General features: G+C 39.1%; 1 protein-coding gene across 1 annotated transcript in view; it reads left to right on the forward strand.

Moving 5' to 3' along the window:
- The first annotated feature begins 6366 nt into the window (after positions 1-6366).
- apip (APAF1 interacting protein) overlaps positions 6367-20000 on the forward strand; it is an 81667-nt gene continuing 68033 nt past the window's right edge. The window contains exon 1 of the mRNA XM_061887394.1: positions 6367-6408. Within this exon, the coding sequence (XP_061743378.1) occupies positions 6382-6408 (27 nt within the window). The 5' untranslated portion in view covers positions 6367-6381. The remainder of the gene's footprint in view (positions 6409-20000) is intronic.

The raw sequence follows: 20000 nt of genomic DNA on the forward strand, positions 1-20000 counted from the left end.
GGTCACACATAACACAACTTGCTCACTGAATATCATGGATAATTATGAAAAAAAAGATCTAAATTACACCGATTTCGAGTGCATGATGGGAAAAACGTAGAACACTCTCCATACTTATAAATGTTTGGCGTTTTTTGGCTGCTTGATATTCCTTACTGATTACAAAACTTTAAGAAGGTTGTCACAGAAGTAAACAGGGTAGGAGTCAAACTTTTGCATAGTCTTAATATCCAATTATGTATCTATTATATTAATTATACATCCATTATATTATTATACATTTTACATGTATTTGGCCCCTGTAAAAAAAAAAAAAAAAATGTTTATCCCAATGTGGCCCCAAGTCCACAAGTGTGTACACCCCTGGCTTATAGCAACATTAGAGATGGGGGAAGATTTGTCCCGATTAACTAGTTAATACTCAAGATTCATATCCTTTCTTTCTTGATTTGATAAGGAAATGTTCGTAGTCAACTGAGCGAAATAGCAGGTGTTTTCATGAAAATGTAAAATTTTTAGTGAAGAAAGATGTGTTTTCTATTGTTTTTTTTTGTTCTGTATTCAATGCTCATTTGTTGTTTGTATATAATACAATTTTGACCGAGACTGTCCGATCACACAATGTATTCATCAAAAAGCAGACGTGGATAAAAAACAAGCTCAGGCCTGAACAGTCTTTGTCAGACAAAAAAATGAAATAAAATAAGCAAAGAATGTAAATGTTTTAATACGTGTGTGTACATATCAAGTATCAATAAATTGTTGCTACTGACGAGCTGCTGCAGGGTTTATTTTTTATTTTTTGGTGAACGTGTGTTGAATGATACAAAAAAGGAACATTTAAAATGTGCACATGGATTTTCACTGTTTTTTGTAAGGAATGTCAACAGAACATCATAAATTACATATAATACTATCGTAACAAAGTAATATACAACTTGAAAAAAAAGGATTTTGCCAAAAAATGCATTAAAAAAGAGAAAAGAACACATTGTAACACTATCTTTTTTCCTAGATGTACTATCTTTGTAAATATTAGGCAGTAAGAAACGCTGTCAGAGTGGTGGCATTGATGTATTTCTGCATCTTAAACGACCAGATTTGTATGTTTATTGTTAACAGGACTTGACGTGGCAATAAATAACGAATGTTGAAATGTGTTTTGCAGAGTTTTCCCGATGCCATTAGCCAGCCAGACATTTCTCGTTCAGACTGAAGCTGCAAAGTAGCAAGGGTACTCAGAGCTGTCAAGCAGCTAAGACGGTCTGTTCCTCATACGTCTGTTTCAGTGGGAGTATTTCTCCGGAAACTCATCCAGGGGGATGACTGTGTACTCTTCTGCCTTTCCATTTTCTCTGGGTTTTTCCTTTTCCAGGAACATCACTGCCTCTGCATCCTTCTGCGCGGGGCCGGCTTTGGTTTTTGAACCCTTTGCCTGATTTGGGCCGTTCCACCTGATACATAGAAATAGTTCAAGTTCGATGAAATGAGCTCATGTTTGGTTTTTGATGAGGTTTGTGACTTACTTGTCTCTGGTAGCGATCGCCGCACAAAACATAACCAGAGCCGCAAGTCCCACAAGAAATCCCAGGATGATGATCCAATCTGCCAAGATAAGAGCTGGACTTAATCAAATGGACAGTTTCTAGAAAGTCACCTAAAGAGTGCTGGTACAGTGGTACTTCAGCTTCCGACCGTTTTAAGGTACGAGCTGTCTGTTGGCCTTTTTGAAATGCTTAAAGTTGCGAGAATAATTTGAGTTACGAGCCGGTTGAAGTAGTAGTAGTAGTGGTTGTTCACAGCCTACAGCCAGAGATCGACACAATCCTGTCGTCCAACCACTGGAACTGAGAACGTCAGTACGTAGGAGAAGATATTTTATCCAACCAGCTAATATAACAAAATGTTGTTCTTATCTGTACTGTAAATTTCAAATTTGAATGACAATAAAGAAAGTCTAAGTCTAAGGTCCGGACAGCCAATCAGAGAAACAAACCATTAAAAACACGTCCTAAGTTCAGCCCAGTGTTTCAACCATTGTTGGGCTGCCAAAAAAAATCTGTTTCTCAGCTCAGACATACGGTTGAAATACACTTTTCCACCACTTGTGGCAGTAATGACAATATCAAACAAATAGAAGAAGTCCGCAGCTCAAGTCATTGAAAGGTTTCTTAAGCGCAAAAAATGTGACTAACGTTACGGAGTGAAATTACTGACAAAACTCCACAAACACACATCGATATTTTTACTCACGTCCTACACTTTGCAGGTAAAAAAAACGACAAAAAAATTTTCAATTAAAAAAACTATTCGGAGGTTAAAAAAAACTATATTCACAGCCTACAGTCAGAGATCGACACAATCCTGTTGTCAAACTACTGGAACTGAGAACATTAGTGCGAAGATGCAGACAACCAATCAGAGAAACAAACCATTAAAAACACGTCCTAAGTTCAGCCCATTGTTTCTTAAACATTGTTGGGCTGCCAAACGATATCCGTTTCTCAGCTCAGACATACGGTTGAAATACACTTTTCCACCACTTGTGGCAGTAATGACAATATCAAACAAATAGAAGAAGTCCGCAGCTCAAGTCATTGAAAGGTTTCTTAAGCGCAAAAAATGTGACTAACGTTACGGAGTGAAATTACTGACAAAACTCCACAAACACACATCGATATTTTTACTCACGTCCTACACTTTGCAGGTAAAAAAAAACAAAAAAAAATTCTCAATTAAAAAAACTATTCGGAGGTTAAAAAAAAAACTATATTCACGGCCTACAGTCAGAGATCGACACAATCCTGTTGTCAAACTATTGGAACTGAGAACATTAGTGCGAAGATGCAGACAACCAATCAGAGAAAGAAACCATTAAAAACACGTCCTAAGTTCAGCCCAGTGTTTCTTAACCATTGTTGGGCTGCCAAAAGATATCTGTTTCTCAGTTCAGACATACGGTTGAAATACACTTTTCCACCACTTGTGGCAGTAATGACAATATCAAACAAATAGAAGAAGTCCGCAGCTCAAGTCATTGAAAGGTTTCTTAAGCGCAAAAAATGTGACTAACGTTACGGAGTGAAATTACTGACAAAACTCCACAAACACACATCGATATTTTTACTCACGTCCTACACGTTGCAGGTAAAAAAAACGACAAAAAAATTCTCAATTAAAAAAACTATTCGGAGGTTAAAAAAAACTATATTCACAGCCTACAGTCAGAGATCGACACAATCCTGTTGTCAAACTACTGGAACTGAGAACATTAGTGCGTAGAATAAGATGCAGACAGCCAATCAGAGAAACAAACCATTAAAAACACGTCCTAAGTTCAGCCCAGTGTTTCTTAACCATTGTTGGGCTGCCAAAAGATATCCGTTTCTCAGCTCAGACATACCGTTGAAATACACTTTTCCACCACTTGTGGCAGTAATGACAATATCAAACAAATAGAAGAAGTCCGCAGCTCAAGTCATTGAAAGGTTTCTTAAGCGCAAAAAATGTGACTAACGTTACGGAGTGAAATTACTGAAAAAACTCCACAAACACACATCAATATTTTTACTCACGTCCTACACCTTGCAGGTAAAAAAAAACACAAAAAAATTCTCAATTAAAAAAACTATTCGGAGGTTAAAAAAAACCCTATATTCACAGCCTACAGTCAGAGATCGACACAATCCTGTTGTCAAACTACTGGAACTGAGAACTTTAGTGCGTAGAAGAAGATGCAGACAGCCAATCAGAGAAACAAACCATTAAAAACACGTCCTAAGTTTAGCCCCGTCTTTCTCAACCATTGTTGGGCAGCCAAAAAATGGTTGATATTCAGTTGAAATACATGTCTCCAACACTTGTAGCAATAATGACAATAACAAAAAACATAGCAGAAGTGTGCAGCTCAAGTCATAAAAAGGGTTCTTAAGCGCAAAAAATATGACTAAAGTTACAGAGTAAAATTAATGACAAAACTCCACAAACACACAAAAATGTTTTTACTCAAACAAAACAAAAACAAAAAAAATTCTCAATTGTAAAAGGATTCGGAGGTAAAAATTGTTTTTATAATTTTCTGCAAGTAAAAAAAAAAAGATGTTGAAGTATAAAAATAATTTTCTTTAAATAGTTAAACGATTTGCAGATATAGGAACAATTCTTAAAGTTTAAACTTTTGGCATTGATATTAAACCCACCAGGTGGTGCTGCTGAGTCAATTTAAGGCCGTCACAACTGCTGTTGTTTGCGCATGGTGCCGTCCGTCAAAAATAACAAAGAAGAAGAAGCAGGGTGGGTAGTAAAATGGCGGGCAGAAGACAGAAGAGAAACAAGCGCAACTCGTAAGTTAATCCCCTTTTTAATTGCAGAGAATGTTTTTGTTTTTTATATTCTTTACTTACGAAATGTTATTGAATGAAATTGTCTTTTTCTTGCAAGAGTAACTCCATTTTTGTGTGTGTGTGTGTGTGGCGTTTTGGCAATAAATTCACTCCGTATAAAGACGTGTATTCATTTGCACTTTAATTTCTATTGACAGTTAAGAAACATATTTATTATTAATTGTGTTAATTTTAGCACAACATAACTGTATGTAAATGTATTTTTTGTCAGTTATATATGAATCCCTTCTCATGCAGTATATTTGGTTAGAACTCGTTTTTTAAATCAGCCTGACCTAAGCCTAAGGTTTATGTAAATATTAATATTTTTTGAATGACACATGATTTCATACCTTTAGACAAGGTTGTAAACAGTAAGTAGGTTAGATATAATTATTAAATATGATTAAAATCAAGCGTAAGAATAATAATTCAGTGGGCCCCAGAACCTTCTGTTGTGGAAAAGTGGGGCCCCGAGTTCGAAATCTGTGACGTCTGCTAGGCATGGTGGTTAAGGTGCTTCTTCCAAGATGCGGTTCAGGCTCGGACACAGCGTAAAGGTAAGAAATGTTGATTTATTACCTAAAAACAGACTAAGTAACAAAAACACTGGAGCTAAGTCGAAAAGACAAACCAAAAGTGCTAGCTTGAAGCTAGGGAACTAGACACAGAAATAGGATACAAGCTAACAAGTCGGGAGTTGAGGGAAACAAGGCTAGGATCAGAGAGCGAGTCACAGAAAATGCAGGCTTAAATAAGGACGGTAATCAACAAGCAGGTGAGACTCCGGAAACAAGGAACAGGTGAAACAAATATGCAACCACGGCGAAAGGAACCAATCAGGAAGTCCACAAACGAACTCCAAAATCTAAATGACAAAAGATCCGTGCAGCGGATCGCAACAGAAATCGTTCAGAAACCCTGGTTTAGCCAATCCGCGATTCAGACCTGGGTTAGTGAAAACCACACAAGCTACAGCCAGCCAAAAATGTCCAAAACGACGGACATTTATCCAGGAAAATATGGTAAAGCTGCCGATGCTGTTTTCGACGTGACATTTTCAAACTGGACGATCGAGCATTACATTTGGTACGATCACTGACCTTTTAGGTCAACCACTTCCGTTCCATACTCGACAGCAGTTTTTTGCGAAATATAAACATTTTAAGATTTTACAGGTCGCCAAAGTATCCACTGATGACCTGAAATAATTTAAAACAACACTTTCCCACTAATAATTTGAGTACTCAGTTTTCCGAAAGTGATATTTCACTGCTATGTTGAAATTATTATTAATATTGATACTGTTGATATTATTATTTTTTGTTTGGCTACTTTTGGATTGCTTTGTGTCATGTTTGTGTATTTTCTCAATTGTTCTGTTGATTGCTAATCTGAATGTTGCCGGGCAGGGTTAGGTTTTGGAATTTCACTTGTATGATTATGGTATCATTGTGTAATATTTTGTTGGACTGATTAATAAATAATAAAAATAAAAAATTGTGATTTTTGCTATATCCAAACTATTTAAATGCGACAAACAATTCAATTGCTATTAAAAAAAAAAGATATAACTACGACCGAAGGACGTAAAACTGTGGTCTTAGGGCAGGTAGTTACTATGTTTGCGCATTCGTGTTGCAAAAGCGACGATCGGACAGTGACAAGTAGGCGAACTTTTTAAATTTTTTATTTTTATTTGAATAACAATATAATACAGATATCCAACAATAATCCAGTGTCACGCCTGTGGATTATGTTTAGTTTTTTGCCATGTTTGGTCATGTTATGTTTAGTTTTTTGGACATATAATTCTGTCTTTGCACTTCCTGGTTTGTTTTCGTCTCCATGCCAACCCATTAGTTTCACCTGGTCTCCTAGTCACGTCCCTGTCCTCAGCCTCACACCTGTTTTCACTAATCATCACAGCTGCTATTTAAGTCATTCTTTTTCTGTCTCCGTCCTGGCATCTTCACTTACCCATGCTGTTCCTACCTTCATGCCCTCGTTCACAGTTCCATGTCATGTAAGTTTTTGTTTATAGTTTATAGTATTTTGTTTATGTCCATAGTTTATGCCATAGTACAAGTGTTTGTTTCCATTGCCAAATTTTGTACCTCCATTGTGAGCGCTTTTGTTTGTCTTTTGTTAGTTATAGTGTTAAAATAAAAAGATGTACTCACATTCACGTCTCGCTCGTGCCAAATTCCCTTTGCGTCGAGGAAACAACCTTAAACCCAACTCTCTCCTTTGAGTCACACATTAAAAGCGGTGTTAGCTTTCACTGTTATGCTGATGACACCCAACTCTACATGCCCCTAAAGCTGACCAACACGCCGGATTGTAGTCAGCTCGAGGCGTGTCTTAATGAAATTAAACAATGGATGTCCGCTAACTTTTTGCAACTCAACGCCAAAAAAAGGGAAATGCTGATTATCGGTCCTGCTAGACACCGACCTCTATTTAATAATACAACTCTAACATTTGACAACCAAACAATTAAACAAGGCGACTCTGTAATGAATCTGGGTATTATCTTCGACCCAACTCTCTCCTTTGAGTCACACATTAAAAGCGTTACTAAAACGGCCTTCTTTCATCTCCGTAATATCGCTAAAATTCGCTCCATTTTGTCCACTAAAGACGCCGAGATCATTATCCATGCGTTTGTTACGTCTCGTCTCGATTACTGTAGCGTATTATTTTCGGGTCTCCCCATGTCTAGCATTAAAAGATTACAGTTGGTACAAAATGCGGCTGCTAGACTTTTGACAAGAACAAGAAAGTTTGATCACATTACACCTGTACTGGCTCACCTGCACTGGCTTCCTGTGCACTTAAGATGTGACTTTAAGGTTTTACTACTTACGTATAAAATACTACACGGTCTAGCTCCAGCCTATCTTGCCGATTGTATCGTACCATATGTCCCGGCAAGAAATCTGCGTTCAAAGGACTCCGGCTTATTAGTGATTCCCAAAGCCCAAAAAAAGTCTGCGGGCTATAGAGCGTTTTCATTTCGGGCTCCAGTACTCTGGAATGCCCTCCCGGTAAAAGTTCGAGATGCCACCTCAGTAGAAGCATTTAAGTCTCACCTTAAAACTCATTTGTATACTCTAGCCTTTAAATAGACTCCCTTTTTAGACCAGTTGATCTGCCGTTTCTTCTCTTTTTCTCCTATTTCGCACTCTCCCTTGTGGAGTGGGTCCGGTCCGATCCGGTGGCCATGTACTGCTCGCCTGTGTATCGGCTGGGGACATCTCTGCGCTGCTGATCCGCCTCCGCTTGGGATGGTTTCCTGCTGGCTCCGCTGTGAACGGGACTCTCGCTGCTGTGTTGGATCCGCTTTGGACTGGACTCTCGCGACTGTGTTGGATCCATTATGGATTGAACTTTCACAGTATCATGTTAGACCCGCTCGACATCCATTGCTTTCCTCCTCTCCAAGGTTCTCATAGTCATCATTGTCACCGACGTCCCACTGGGTGTGAGTTTTCCTTGCCCTTATGTGGGCCTACCGAGGATGTCATAGTGGTTTGTGCAGCCCTTTGAGACACTAGTGATTTAGGGCTATATAAGTAAACATTGATTGATTGATTGATTAAACCAAGTCATAGCTTGACATCCAGAAGTACGGACACGGACTTACATATCGTTGGCTGTAAAGTCTGAACTTCTACATTCCGTCACTCAAAGACGTCCGTGTGCAACATGAACAACTATATCCACGTTCCTATTGTTACATGACGGAAAATAATCCCAAAAGAGACACCAACAAAAGCCTCCTGCCCGAGGTAAATCCTGACCAAAATTACTACATTATGCCTAAAAACTACTATAATACATACTATTGTAATATTTTTCAAATATGTATTATCTATAAGTTTGTTTTTTCTTTTAAATAGGCATGTCACATTTTAAAATGGCGATGTTTTGGTAATTAGTTTATTTGAGTTAGGTGTTTTTTGTTCGTGGTAGTGATGATACTGAAATATCGCCACCACCCATCCATCCATCATCTTCCGCTTATCCGAGGTCGGGTCGCGGGGGCAACAGCCTAAGCAGGGAAACCCAGACTTCCCTCTCCACAGCCACTTCGTCTAGCTCTTCCCGGGGGATCCCGAGGCGTTCCCAGGTCAGCCGGGAGACATAGTCTTCCCAACGTGTCCTGGGTCTTCCCCGTGGCCTCCTACCGGTTGGACGTGCCCTAAACACCTCCCTAGGGAGGCGTTCGGGTGGCATCCTGACCAGATGCCCGAACCGCCTCATCTGGCTCCTCTCGATGTGAAGGAGCAGCGGCTTTACTTTGAGTTCCTCCCGGATGGCAGAGCTTCTCACCCTATCTCTAAGGGAGAGACCCGCCACACGGCGGAGGAAACTAATTTCGGCCGCTTGTACCCGTGATCTTATCCTTTCGGTCATGACCCAAAGCTCATGACCATAGGTGAGGATGGGAACGTAGATCGACCGGTAAATTGAGAGCTTTGCCTTCCGGCTCAGCTCCTTCTTCACCACAACGGATCGATACAACGTCCGCATTACTGAAGACGCCGCACCGATCCGCCTGTCGATCTCACGATCCACTCTTCCCCCACTCGTGAACAAGACTCCTAGGTACTTGAACTCCTCCACTTGGGGCAGGGTCTCCCACGCCACCACTAATTTTGATATTCTACAGTCAATTTCCAACTTGCTGGAGCTGGAGGGGGCGTGGCGTTCAGCTCCGCCTGAATTTCGGGAGATTTTCGGGAGAACATTTGTCCTGGGAGGTTTTCGGGAGAGGCGCTGAATTTCGGGAGTCTCTCGGAAAATCCGGGAGGGTTTGGCAAGTATGCGCGGTACAATACCGTACAACCCTACTAGTTACCATGGTAATCTACGTCACAGCAGGTCAGACGAGGCACCAAGCAGCAGAGGTGGGTAGAGTAACCAGAAATTGTACTCAAGTAAGAGTACTGTTACTTAAGAGATTTATTACTCAAGTAAAAGTAGGGAGTAGTCACCCAAATATTTACTTGAGTAAAAGTAAAAAGTATGTTGTGAAAAAACTACTCAAGTACTGAGTAACTGATGAGTAACCTGTTTGTTTAATGATTACAGCAACAAATAATGCACAAAAACATAAAAATAGCAATGAGCAAATTCAGAGCCAGGAATATCTCTTAAGCAACTAAAACAATAATATATATTAAATAATAAATCATGAAAATAAAAAAATTTAAGGCAAATTGAGCCACAATAACTCAACAGCACCATAGGCTCAGTAGGCATTCATTGATTGATTGATTGATTGAAACTTTTATTAGTAGATTGCACAGTACAGTACATATTCCGTACAATTGACCACTAAATGGTAACACCCCAATAAGTTTTTCTATGTTTATCAATTACTTAATAAATGACCAAGTCGAGGTGATCTACCTCATATATACATATACATACACACATATCATATATATACATATATATATGCATTTATACATACAGTATATAATTTATATTTATTTATTTTGCCGTTTTTGTTGACATGTTGAAGGTGTTTTAATGAATATACATGCATGTTTAACATATAGATTCCTATCTTTCATGAAGACAAGAATATAAGTTGGTGTATTACCTGATTCTGATGACTTGCATTGATTGGAATCAGACAGTATAGTGCTGATAACGTCCCGGTTTTCAAATGGAGGAGAAAAAAAGTTCCTCCTTCCTGTCTAATACCACATGAAAGTCGTTGGTTTTTGGCATCTTATTTGTCCAGCTTCCATATTGGTTTTTATACACTTTACAAGAAATACATTGGCGGCAAACTCTGTAGTTTGCTAGCTTGTTTGCGCTGGCTTTGGGAGACTCTTATTTTGTTAGCGCAGGCGCGATGGAGCGGCGCTTTTATTGTGAAGACAGGAACTGGGCGATTAGTCTTTAGGCTTTTGACGGGAAGTACGGTTGAAATACAAAGTGTCTTTTTTCCTTTACACTTTTGATTGATTGGTTGATCGATTGAAACTTTTATTATTAGATTGCACAGTACAGTACATATTCCGTCCAGTTGACCACTAAATGGTAACACCCCAATAAGTTTTTCAACATGTCGGGTTCTACGTGTGACGGTCACGTGACCACCTGGCTCTGTTTGATTGGTCCAACGTCACCAGTGACTGCATTTGATTGGTGAAACGCAGGCATGTGTAGATCCTACTTAGAATGCGTGTCTGACAAAATCAAAACAAACAAAGCGTGCATTAACAGATCGATTAAAAAAAAAAGTAGCGAGCAGCGGGCTGAATGTAGATAAATGGAGCGGAGTAAAAGTAGCGTTTCTTCTCTATAAATATACTCAAGTAAAAGTAAAAGTATGTTGCATTAAAACTACTCTTAGAAGTACAATTTATCCCAAAATTTACTCAAGTAGATGTAACGGAGTAAATGTAGCGCGTTACTACCCACCTCTGCCAAGCAGTGTGGGTGGGGAGCGTTTCCACAGAGTGTTTCTAGAGTGGCCAGCCGGAAAGGTGGATTTTTATAAGAAAGTTCTAAAGTTTAGTGATGTATCACATATATCAGATTGTAGAGGGTTTTTTTTACCCTTCACTTTCATATTTCGCTGTGTCTGTTGCATTTGGCTTGATTGTGAAATATGTCGATTGAGAGGGGGTGTGACGTTCATATTTTTTCAATATTCAGGGTTTTATCGTTCATAGAAAAAATATAATTCCATTCCGTTTTTAAGGCAGTCTGTCATTACATATTTAGCATTCATTCAGACTTTATTGAGGGGTTTTGTATTAGTTTTCAGACACATTTTTTCCTCCAAATCTGGCTCCCCGAGTCAAAATAATTGGCGTAAAGTATCTAAATCTTGTCTAACTGTAAGGCGATTGGTGGGAACTGCTTTTTTTCCTTCCGTCCAGCTAAGGTAGTTAGGTTTCGACATGCAGGTTTTGTCAGGACACCATCGCCGATCAGCTACAAGTGATATGTTCATCGAAGTACGTCGGTACTAAGAAGAAAAAGCAATTACCCCGGATAGCGATTCGCTGGTTTGGTGGAAAAAGAACATGAGTCAAACTTCCAAATCCTGATGTACAGTACCTGGGAATTACTACCACTTCAGGGCATAGAGAGTCTTTTCAAACGCAGGAGAAGTTCTGAGAAAAAAACTGAACTGACTACTGGGAAAGACCGGATGTATGATATTGTTTCTTTTAAAAAAACAACTTGTGAATGAGGCATGATGGAAATGTCAATGCCGGATGGTTTTGTTGAGTGTTATTTACACAATCAGTATTTACACCAGGGGTGTCAAACGATCCAGTCTTACACCCTAACTCGGGCTCTAAAGTCCATGGATCAGAATCTACTGAAAGTTCCAGTTTTAGGACTGGAGGTGACCAAACTTTCCAGGCTGCTGCTCCCACGCTTTGGAACTATCTTCTGCCCTCATTGTGCTCAATTGATTCTGTTTACTGCAAAAGCAACCTTAAGACTTGTTTATTTCTTTTGGCTTTTAATTAGCTACTCTTGGGCCGCTAAGATTTTTTATGTTTTTTATTTTGTTTGTGTATTGTTTATTTATACTGTTTTTATATAAGATGTAATTTCTGATATTTAAATTTTGTTGTGAAGCACTTTGTAGCTTGTTTGTCTGTTATATGTGCTATACAAATAAATACCGTATTTTTCAGACTATAAGGCGCACTTAAAATCCCTTCATTTTCTCAAAAACGGACAGTGCGCCCTATAACCGGAATAATTCTGGTTGTGCTTACCAACCTCGAAGCAATGGTACATGGTGTAGTGATAAGTGTGACCAGTAGATGGCAGTCACACATAATAAATACGTGTGGACTGCAATATGACGCCAGTAAACCACACCAAAACTTTAGATCAGGGGTTTACCAACATTTTTGAAACCAAGAGCTACTTCTTGGGTACTGATTAATGCGAAGGGCTACCAGTTTGATACACTCTTAAATAAATTGCCAGAAATAGCCAATTTGATCAATTTACCTTTAATAAATAAATATATATATAATATATATATAAGAAAATGGGTATTTCTGTCTGTCATTCCGTCGTACATTTTTTTTCCTTTTACGGAAGGTATTTTGTAGAGAATAAATGATGAAAAAAACACTTGATTGAACAGTTTAAAAGAGGAGAAAACACGAAAAAAAAGAGTTTAATTTTGAAACATAGTTTATCTTCAATTTCGACTCTTTAAAATTCAAAACTCAACCGAAAAAAAGAAGAGAAAAACTAGCTAATTGTAATATGTTTGAAAAAATTTAAAAAAGAATATATGGCCCTAGTATGTGAATGTGAGTGTGAGTGTTGGCCCTGCGATGAGGTGGCGACTTGTCCAGGGTGTACGCCATCTTCCACCCGATTGTAGCTGAGATAGGCACCAGCCCCCCCCCCCCCCGCGACCCCAAAGGGAATAAGCGGTAGAAAATGGATGAATGGATCATTAGTAATTTTTCCTGATTAAGATTAATTTTAGAATTTTGATGACATGTTTTAAATAGGTTAAAATCCAATCTGCACTTTGTTAGAATGTATAACAAATTGGACCAAGCTATATTTCTAACAAAGACAAATCATTATTTCTTCTAGATTTTCCAGAACAAAAAAGTCAAAAGACTTTGAAACAAGATTTAAATTAGATTCTACAGACTTTCTAGATTTTCCGTAATAATTGTTTTGAATTTTAATCATATAAGTTTGAAGAAATATTTCACAAATATTCTTCGTCGAAAAAACAGAAGCTAAAATGAAAAATTCAATTAAAATGTATTTATTATTCTTTACAATAAAAAAAATACATTTACTTAAACATTGATTTAAATTGTCAGGAAAGAAGAGAAGGGAATTTAAAAGGTAAAAAAGTACATGTGTTTAAAAATCCTAAAATCACTTTTAAGGTTGTATTTTTTTCTCAAAAATTGTCTTTCTGAAAGTTATAAAAAGCAAAGTAAAGAAATAAATGAATTTATTTAAACAAGTGACGACCAAGTCTTTAAAATATTTTCTTGGATTTTTAAATTCTATTTGAGTTTTGTCTCTCTTAGAATTAAAAACCATTTGTAATATAAAGTAGCGTAATGTTCTAACTTATATCTCGCTATGAAAGCGCTAAAAACTACCGGTGTAGTGAGTTTACATAATTCACCCACAAAACTTTAGCTATTAGAGAGTTACCGTCGGACGTTTTTTCACATTTCCAGCATTGTGCAGTAGTGAGCTACGGATGAGGAGATGCCGCTCCGTTACTGATTTAAGTAAAGTCTGAATGTCATTTAAACAGTTAGCTCCATCTTTTGACATTTCTTCCTCTCCCGTCCTTGCACGCTACACTTTATAATCCGGTGTACCCTGTGGTCCAGAAAATACGGTACTTATTATTGTACGTATATTCTTTTTTTTTTTTTTATTGTTTGAAACTCTATCTTCGTTTCTTTTGTATGATTGTGTCCTTTTTTTATTTTTCCTATTTTAGTAGCTGGGCTATATTGTTATTTGTACCACTACCTCAATGTACTTCAGAGTTTAATAAGAAAAACAAAAAAACTATTTTCTTGTATTCTTTATGTACTGAGATGTGCACGAAGTATACAATCTATATCGCCGATACCAGCCTGAATTTCCCCTGGTATTGAATCGTAAAGAATATCAATGGTATCGCGCATCACTAGTCGGTAAGTTGAGGTACGACTGTGCTTAGTTTACAAATGCATTTGTTGTACACACACCTGGTGTCACATGTCCTTTGTGCTGCTCTGTTGTTGCAAAATCCTCAGACTCCAGGACATGGGGAGTTTTACCACCTGGGGGAACACAAACGGAAGTATTTCATGTTGATCAATAAAAATATCCCAAACCAGTATTGAATGTTTACCTTGGATAGGTGAAAAGCCAAGGAGTCTCTTTTTTTCTCTGATTTTTTGGGCATATCCCTGTCCGGAGCCAAAAACATCATCTGCTGAACCCTCGTCTACCAAGTCAGGTCCCACAAAAGTTGATGATGTAACATGAGGGCTAGTCAGGGTCATCCTGGGGTATCCAGTAGGATACCTGTGTGGGATATCGCTATCTCCAGACCCAGAGTAAGGGGTGTCAGTAGTTTGAGAAGCTGGGCTTGACCGAGCTGCTTTTGGCCCTGAAGATATGATCCATCCAAAGAGAGGACTTTCGGTAGTAGATGAGTCCGACCGGTCGCTAGAACTCGTGTTTGCATAGTCATCAAAGAGCCCTTGACTGCTGTCATCGGATGCTTTTGGTTGTCTAGTAGAATACTGAGTATCGTTATCTCCAGACCCAGAAAAAGAGGTGTCGGTAGTTTGAGAAGGTGGGCTCGACCGAGCTGCTTGTGGCCCAGAAGAAATTATCCATCCGAAGATAGGAGCTTCCGTAGTAGATGAGTCCGACCAGTCGCTAGGACTCGTGTTTGTATAGTCCTCAGAGAGCTCCTCAATGTTGTCATTGGATGCTTTTGGTTGTCTAGTAGAATACTGAATATCGTTATCTTCAGACCCAGAAAAAGGGGTGTCGGTAGTTTGAGAAGGTGGGTTTGATCGAGTTCCTTGTGGCCCGGAAGAAATGACCCATCCGAAGATAGGAGCTTCCGTAGTAGATGAGTCCGACCGGTCGCTAGGACTCGTGTTTGTATAGTCCTCAGAGAGCTCCTCAATGTTGTCATTGGATGATTTTGGGTGTGTAGTAGAATACCGGTTTAGGATCTCGTTCTCCTCGGACTTGACATAAGGGGCGTCAGTAGTGTGGGTAGGTGGGCTTGGACTTGCGGTGCTACTCGAGGGAGCTGCTTGTGGCCCAGAAGAAATGATCCACCCAAAGGGAGCAGTTTCAGTGGTAGATGAGGCAGACCTGTCGCTTGGACTTGCGGTTGAATAGTCACCAGAGAGCTCCTCGTCGCTGTCACCCGACGCACTGCTCTCAAAGCTGTCCTCCACTAGGGTTTGATTTCGACTCTCTGCGCCGGAGGACTTTTGGTTGGACGGTTGAGGTGTTGTGTTTTCTTGCCGTGATTCTGAGTGGACGAAGACCTGCTCAACGAGGAACTCATCCCTCACAGCCTGGGGAAACACATCGTCCTCAGCTTTGATGGGAATTTGGGTCTCCGCTGGGACACAGGGACGGAAAAACACAAGGATCAGCACAAATATTGACCTACTTCACTTGACATGGAAAGTTTTTGGGGGGGGATTTGGCGCCAAACTGTTGCCGGGTATTCTTGTTGAAACTCGTTTTGTCTACTTTGTTAAGGTGTGACATTAATGATTAACCCGTGCTATTACTCATGTGTGAGTGGAAGTGTGCTTCGGTCTGTGGCACACCCAGTGCGGGTGACTCAGACAGAAATTTTTAGAAATTGGCCTTTCCTTTTTATTATGAAGAGAAAAGCGGACATTGAGCAGTGTTTCTTAACCAAAACTGTTTCTCAGTTGTTTGGGCCGCACGGCTTACTCAGTTGTAATACACTATTCCACCACCTGTGGCAGTAATGACAATCTCAAACAGAAGAATTTTGGAGCTAAAGTCATCAGTACGTTTTTTTAAGCGCAAAAAATGTGACTAAATTGTTGAAGCTGTATTTTTTTGCTCCTGAACTCTAATGACAGGTTAGTTAAAAAATATTTACATGATTAATATTTGTTATTAATATAATGAGAATGTAAATAATTTAGCACTGTGTAATTGTATTTACATTTATTTTTCATCAGTTTTTATTAATCATTTTATTTATTTATTTTAAATCAGCATGACCGAACCCAGCAGGCACAAAACGTTCAAACAACGTTGATTATTATACATATATCTTCTTTAAAACTGACTTTAAAAAAATGTTGCAAAATAGTTGTATATGTAAATCGAGACAACGTTGGTTTCCAACGTTGGATCCACGTTGTTGGTTGGGAAATGACCAAATTTCAATGGTCAAATCAACGTCAGAACCCAACATTGATTAAACGTCTTCAAAAAGCATGTTGTTTCAACATTGTATTTGTGTTTTAGAATATTGTCTGGGAAATGACCAGATTTCAATGGTCGAATCAACGCCAGAACCCAGCATTGATTAAACATCGTCAAAAAGAATGTTGTTTTAACGTTATGTTTGGGTTGCTCAACGTCAGGGCCTAATTCAACAAGTTCTAAACGTTGTTTTAATGTCTTCTGCCTGCTGGAAAATCTTGATTAAAAAAAATACTTGTGATTAACACCTGGTTTCATATCATTTAACAAGGTTGATCCTGTTCAACTGTAAAAAAAAAATGTTAGATATAATTATTGAACACGATTAAAATCAAGAGTAAGGTTACTGATTCAGTGGTAATATTTGAAAAAGGTTAAGAACCCTTTGATATAGAGAATATTTATTTATGATGTTATATTTCAAGATTTAAATGAATAATTAATAATGGGTCCCTATTATGCAAAAACATTTTTTTTTTACCTGCTGTTGTGTATTTGGGATGTATGTAAGTCTTGAAAATTTGAAATAAAACCATGGAGGCTTTGTGGAGATATTCATGAAACACCCTTGCCTTCCTTCATACTGTACATCCGGTAACGAGTTGTTTAGCATTTACCCAATTTCCGATATTTTTGCTATTGGTGACATGAGCGGATTATCCACATAAATTTTACCCAAAATGCGTTGCGCGCGTCCGCCATTGTAGTCCGCGCTGTCGTCAATAATCTCCTTTGTTTTCTCTACCCTCTTGTTGTGGGGCAGACTGGCTCATACATGCACCCACATCATCCGCTGTTGCCATTTATAATACAAGGTTGCATATAGTTCGAACTTAATCTGTCACTAGACTTGATATGGAAGCGCCAAAAACTACAACGTGGACAAGGGGGAGAAGACGCAGTCAAAGTGGAGGCACGTAGATAAGACCACCCACAAAACGTCACATCCTGAAGAGACTTGAAAAAGGTCTGTAAAACATACTCTATGCAAAATGTTGACCAATGAATCATCATTACTTGTTATGTAGACCACAAGGTGTTTTAAATGTAGAATAAAAAAATTGTAATATGACCCTTTCGACATGACTTTGGCGACCAAAAGTCTACCCTGACTGGAATGTGATCATCAAGATCAACAGTTCATCTCCATATTCCGGTTGCGTCCGGTCTCGTTCAGCTCCACTACTTCCCACGCTTATTGCGCAAGGCCTCATTCACTCATCTTTAGTTTCACCTTGTTTTCCAAAACCTAGCATTACCTGCAGTGTTTCACAAAGACCTTTCGGTGTAAAAATGCCCGAGCTGACTGCGAAACCTGCACGGCAACGGCGAAACACAAGACCCTGTGAATTGATTTACGTGGACGCCGACTTAAAGGCCTACTGAAATGAGATGTTCTTATTTAAACGGGGATAGCAGGTCCGTTCTATGTGTCATACTTGATCATTTCGCGATATTGCCATATTTTTGCTGAAAGGATTTAGTAGAGAACATCGACGATAAAGTTCGCAACTTTTGGTCGCTAATAGAAAAGCCCTGCCTTTACCGGAAGTATGTGTGCGTGATGTCACGAGTTGCAGGGCTCCACACATATTCACATTTTTTTTATAATGTGAGCCACCAGCAGTAAGAGCGATTCGGACCGAGAAAGCGACAATTTCCCCATTAATTTGAGCGAGGATGAAAGATTCGTGAATTAGGATATTGATAGTGAAGGACTAAAAAAAAAACGACGGCTCCGGGCGGCGGCAGTGTGAGCGTTTTTAGATGTAATTAGACACATTTACTAGGATAATTCTGGAAGATCCCTTATCCGCTTATTGCTTTAATAGTATTTTAGTGAGATTTTAAAGATTGTAAAGACATACGTCGAGGTCAGATGGCTGCGGTGAAGCTCACAGCTGCCTTTTTTGACAGCTGCTGCAGGACGATGAATAATCCACTGATGTCCCCGGTAAGATACATATCACAATGTCCCCATCCAAAAACATGCTGGTTGACGTTGAGAAAACATGTTCGCTTGACCGCTCTGTGTTAAAGCTTCACAACAAACAAAGAAACACCGGCAGTGTCTCGGTGCTAAAGAAGGCAGCAATCCACCAACAGCATTGTTCTTTATAGTCTCCATTATTAAATGAACAAATTGCAAAAGATTCAGCAAATCAAATCAACTTCATTTATAACACGGATGTCCAAAATACTGTGTAATTATGCGGTTAAAGCAGACGACTTTTAGCCGCTAGTGGTGCAGCGCGACGTTTTCAACAAGAAACTCGCAGGAAATTTAAAATTGCAATTTAGTAAACTAAAAAGGCCGTATTTGCATGTGTTGCAATGTTAATATTTCATCATTGATATATAAACTATCAGACTGCGTGGTCGCTAGTAGTGGCTTTCAGTAGGCCTTTAAACAAGTTGAAAAATGTATTGGGGTGTTATCATTTAGTGGTCAATTGTACGGAATATGTACTGAACTGTGCAATCTACTAATAAAAGTTTCAATCATTCAGTCAATCAAAGCCGGTCGTTGCCAAGGCAGCGAGAACGATTAGGAGCGCTGACTCATCGGGTATGAATGAGGCCACCAAATATTTCGACACGTTTGTTTTGAACATCGTCCGCGCATTTCAAATCATTCAACTCCAATTGCAAAACACTTTTAGTTGAAAAATCTACAACAGTGATTCTCAAACTGTGGTAAGGGTACCACTTGTGGTACGTGGATCCATCCAGTTCAATCCTTTTTCGACCTTGGGGGCCCCACTTTTCCACTACATGGGGCAGGGGTCGGGAATCTTTTTGGCTGAGAGAGCCAAGAAGCCAAATATTTTAAAAGGTATTTCCGTAAGAGCCATATAATATTTTTTTTTACACTAAACACAACTAATCATGTACATTTTTAAGTAAAACCAACATTTATAGAGTATAATAAGTCTGTTATTCTCTGTAATAACATTGTTATCCTGAAGCTAACTGTGGAGGGGGCGTGGCCTGCGGGCCTGCAGCGAAGCAGGGTGTTGCCAGGACCGGCCTCGAAATCAGCGACAGGTGTGTACATAGCCCACCTGGGCCTTGTTATGTAATCACCTGTCGCTATGTTATAAGCAGCAGCCAGGAGGAGAGACAGGGTTGGGGCTGGAGCCAGAGTGCGAGCGAGAACGAAAGAGAAAAAAACAATTGCTGGAAAGCAACTGAGAGACTTATTGAAAAATAAAACAATATTGTAACCCTGAAACAGGCTCTCAGGTCGGTGCTTGGTGGTCTGAAGAAACCTCAGGAGGGCAGGCCCCACACTAATCAATAATAAATAAAGAACTTTTTACCATTAACGCAACTTCTTGAACAGGTGCGGTAGAAAACGGAGGGATGGATTAAAATGCACGAGAATGTTTTATATTTTGAACTTTACTTTTAACACTGTGATTACAAGCGGAATTATTCATTACTTATCGTGTCAAGCAGTGTCAGCTCGGATTTATCTGAGAGCCAGATGCAGTCATCAAAAGAGCCACATCTGGCTCTAGAGCCATAGGTTCCCTACCCCTGACATAGGGTATAAGGCCCATTCAAATTTTAGCAGAATTTTACTCTTCATTTTAATAATTTTTAATAATTATATCTAACCGA

This window comes from Nerophis ophidion, linkage group LG25 (assembly GCF_033978795.1).
Source record: "Nerophis ophidion isolate RoL-2023_Sa linkage group LG25, RoL_Noph_v1.0, whole genome shotgun sequence".
In the NCBI taxonomy this organism is placed as follows: Eukaryota; Metazoa; Chordata; class Actinopteri; order Syngnathiformes; family Syngnathidae; genus Nerophis; species Nerophis ophidion.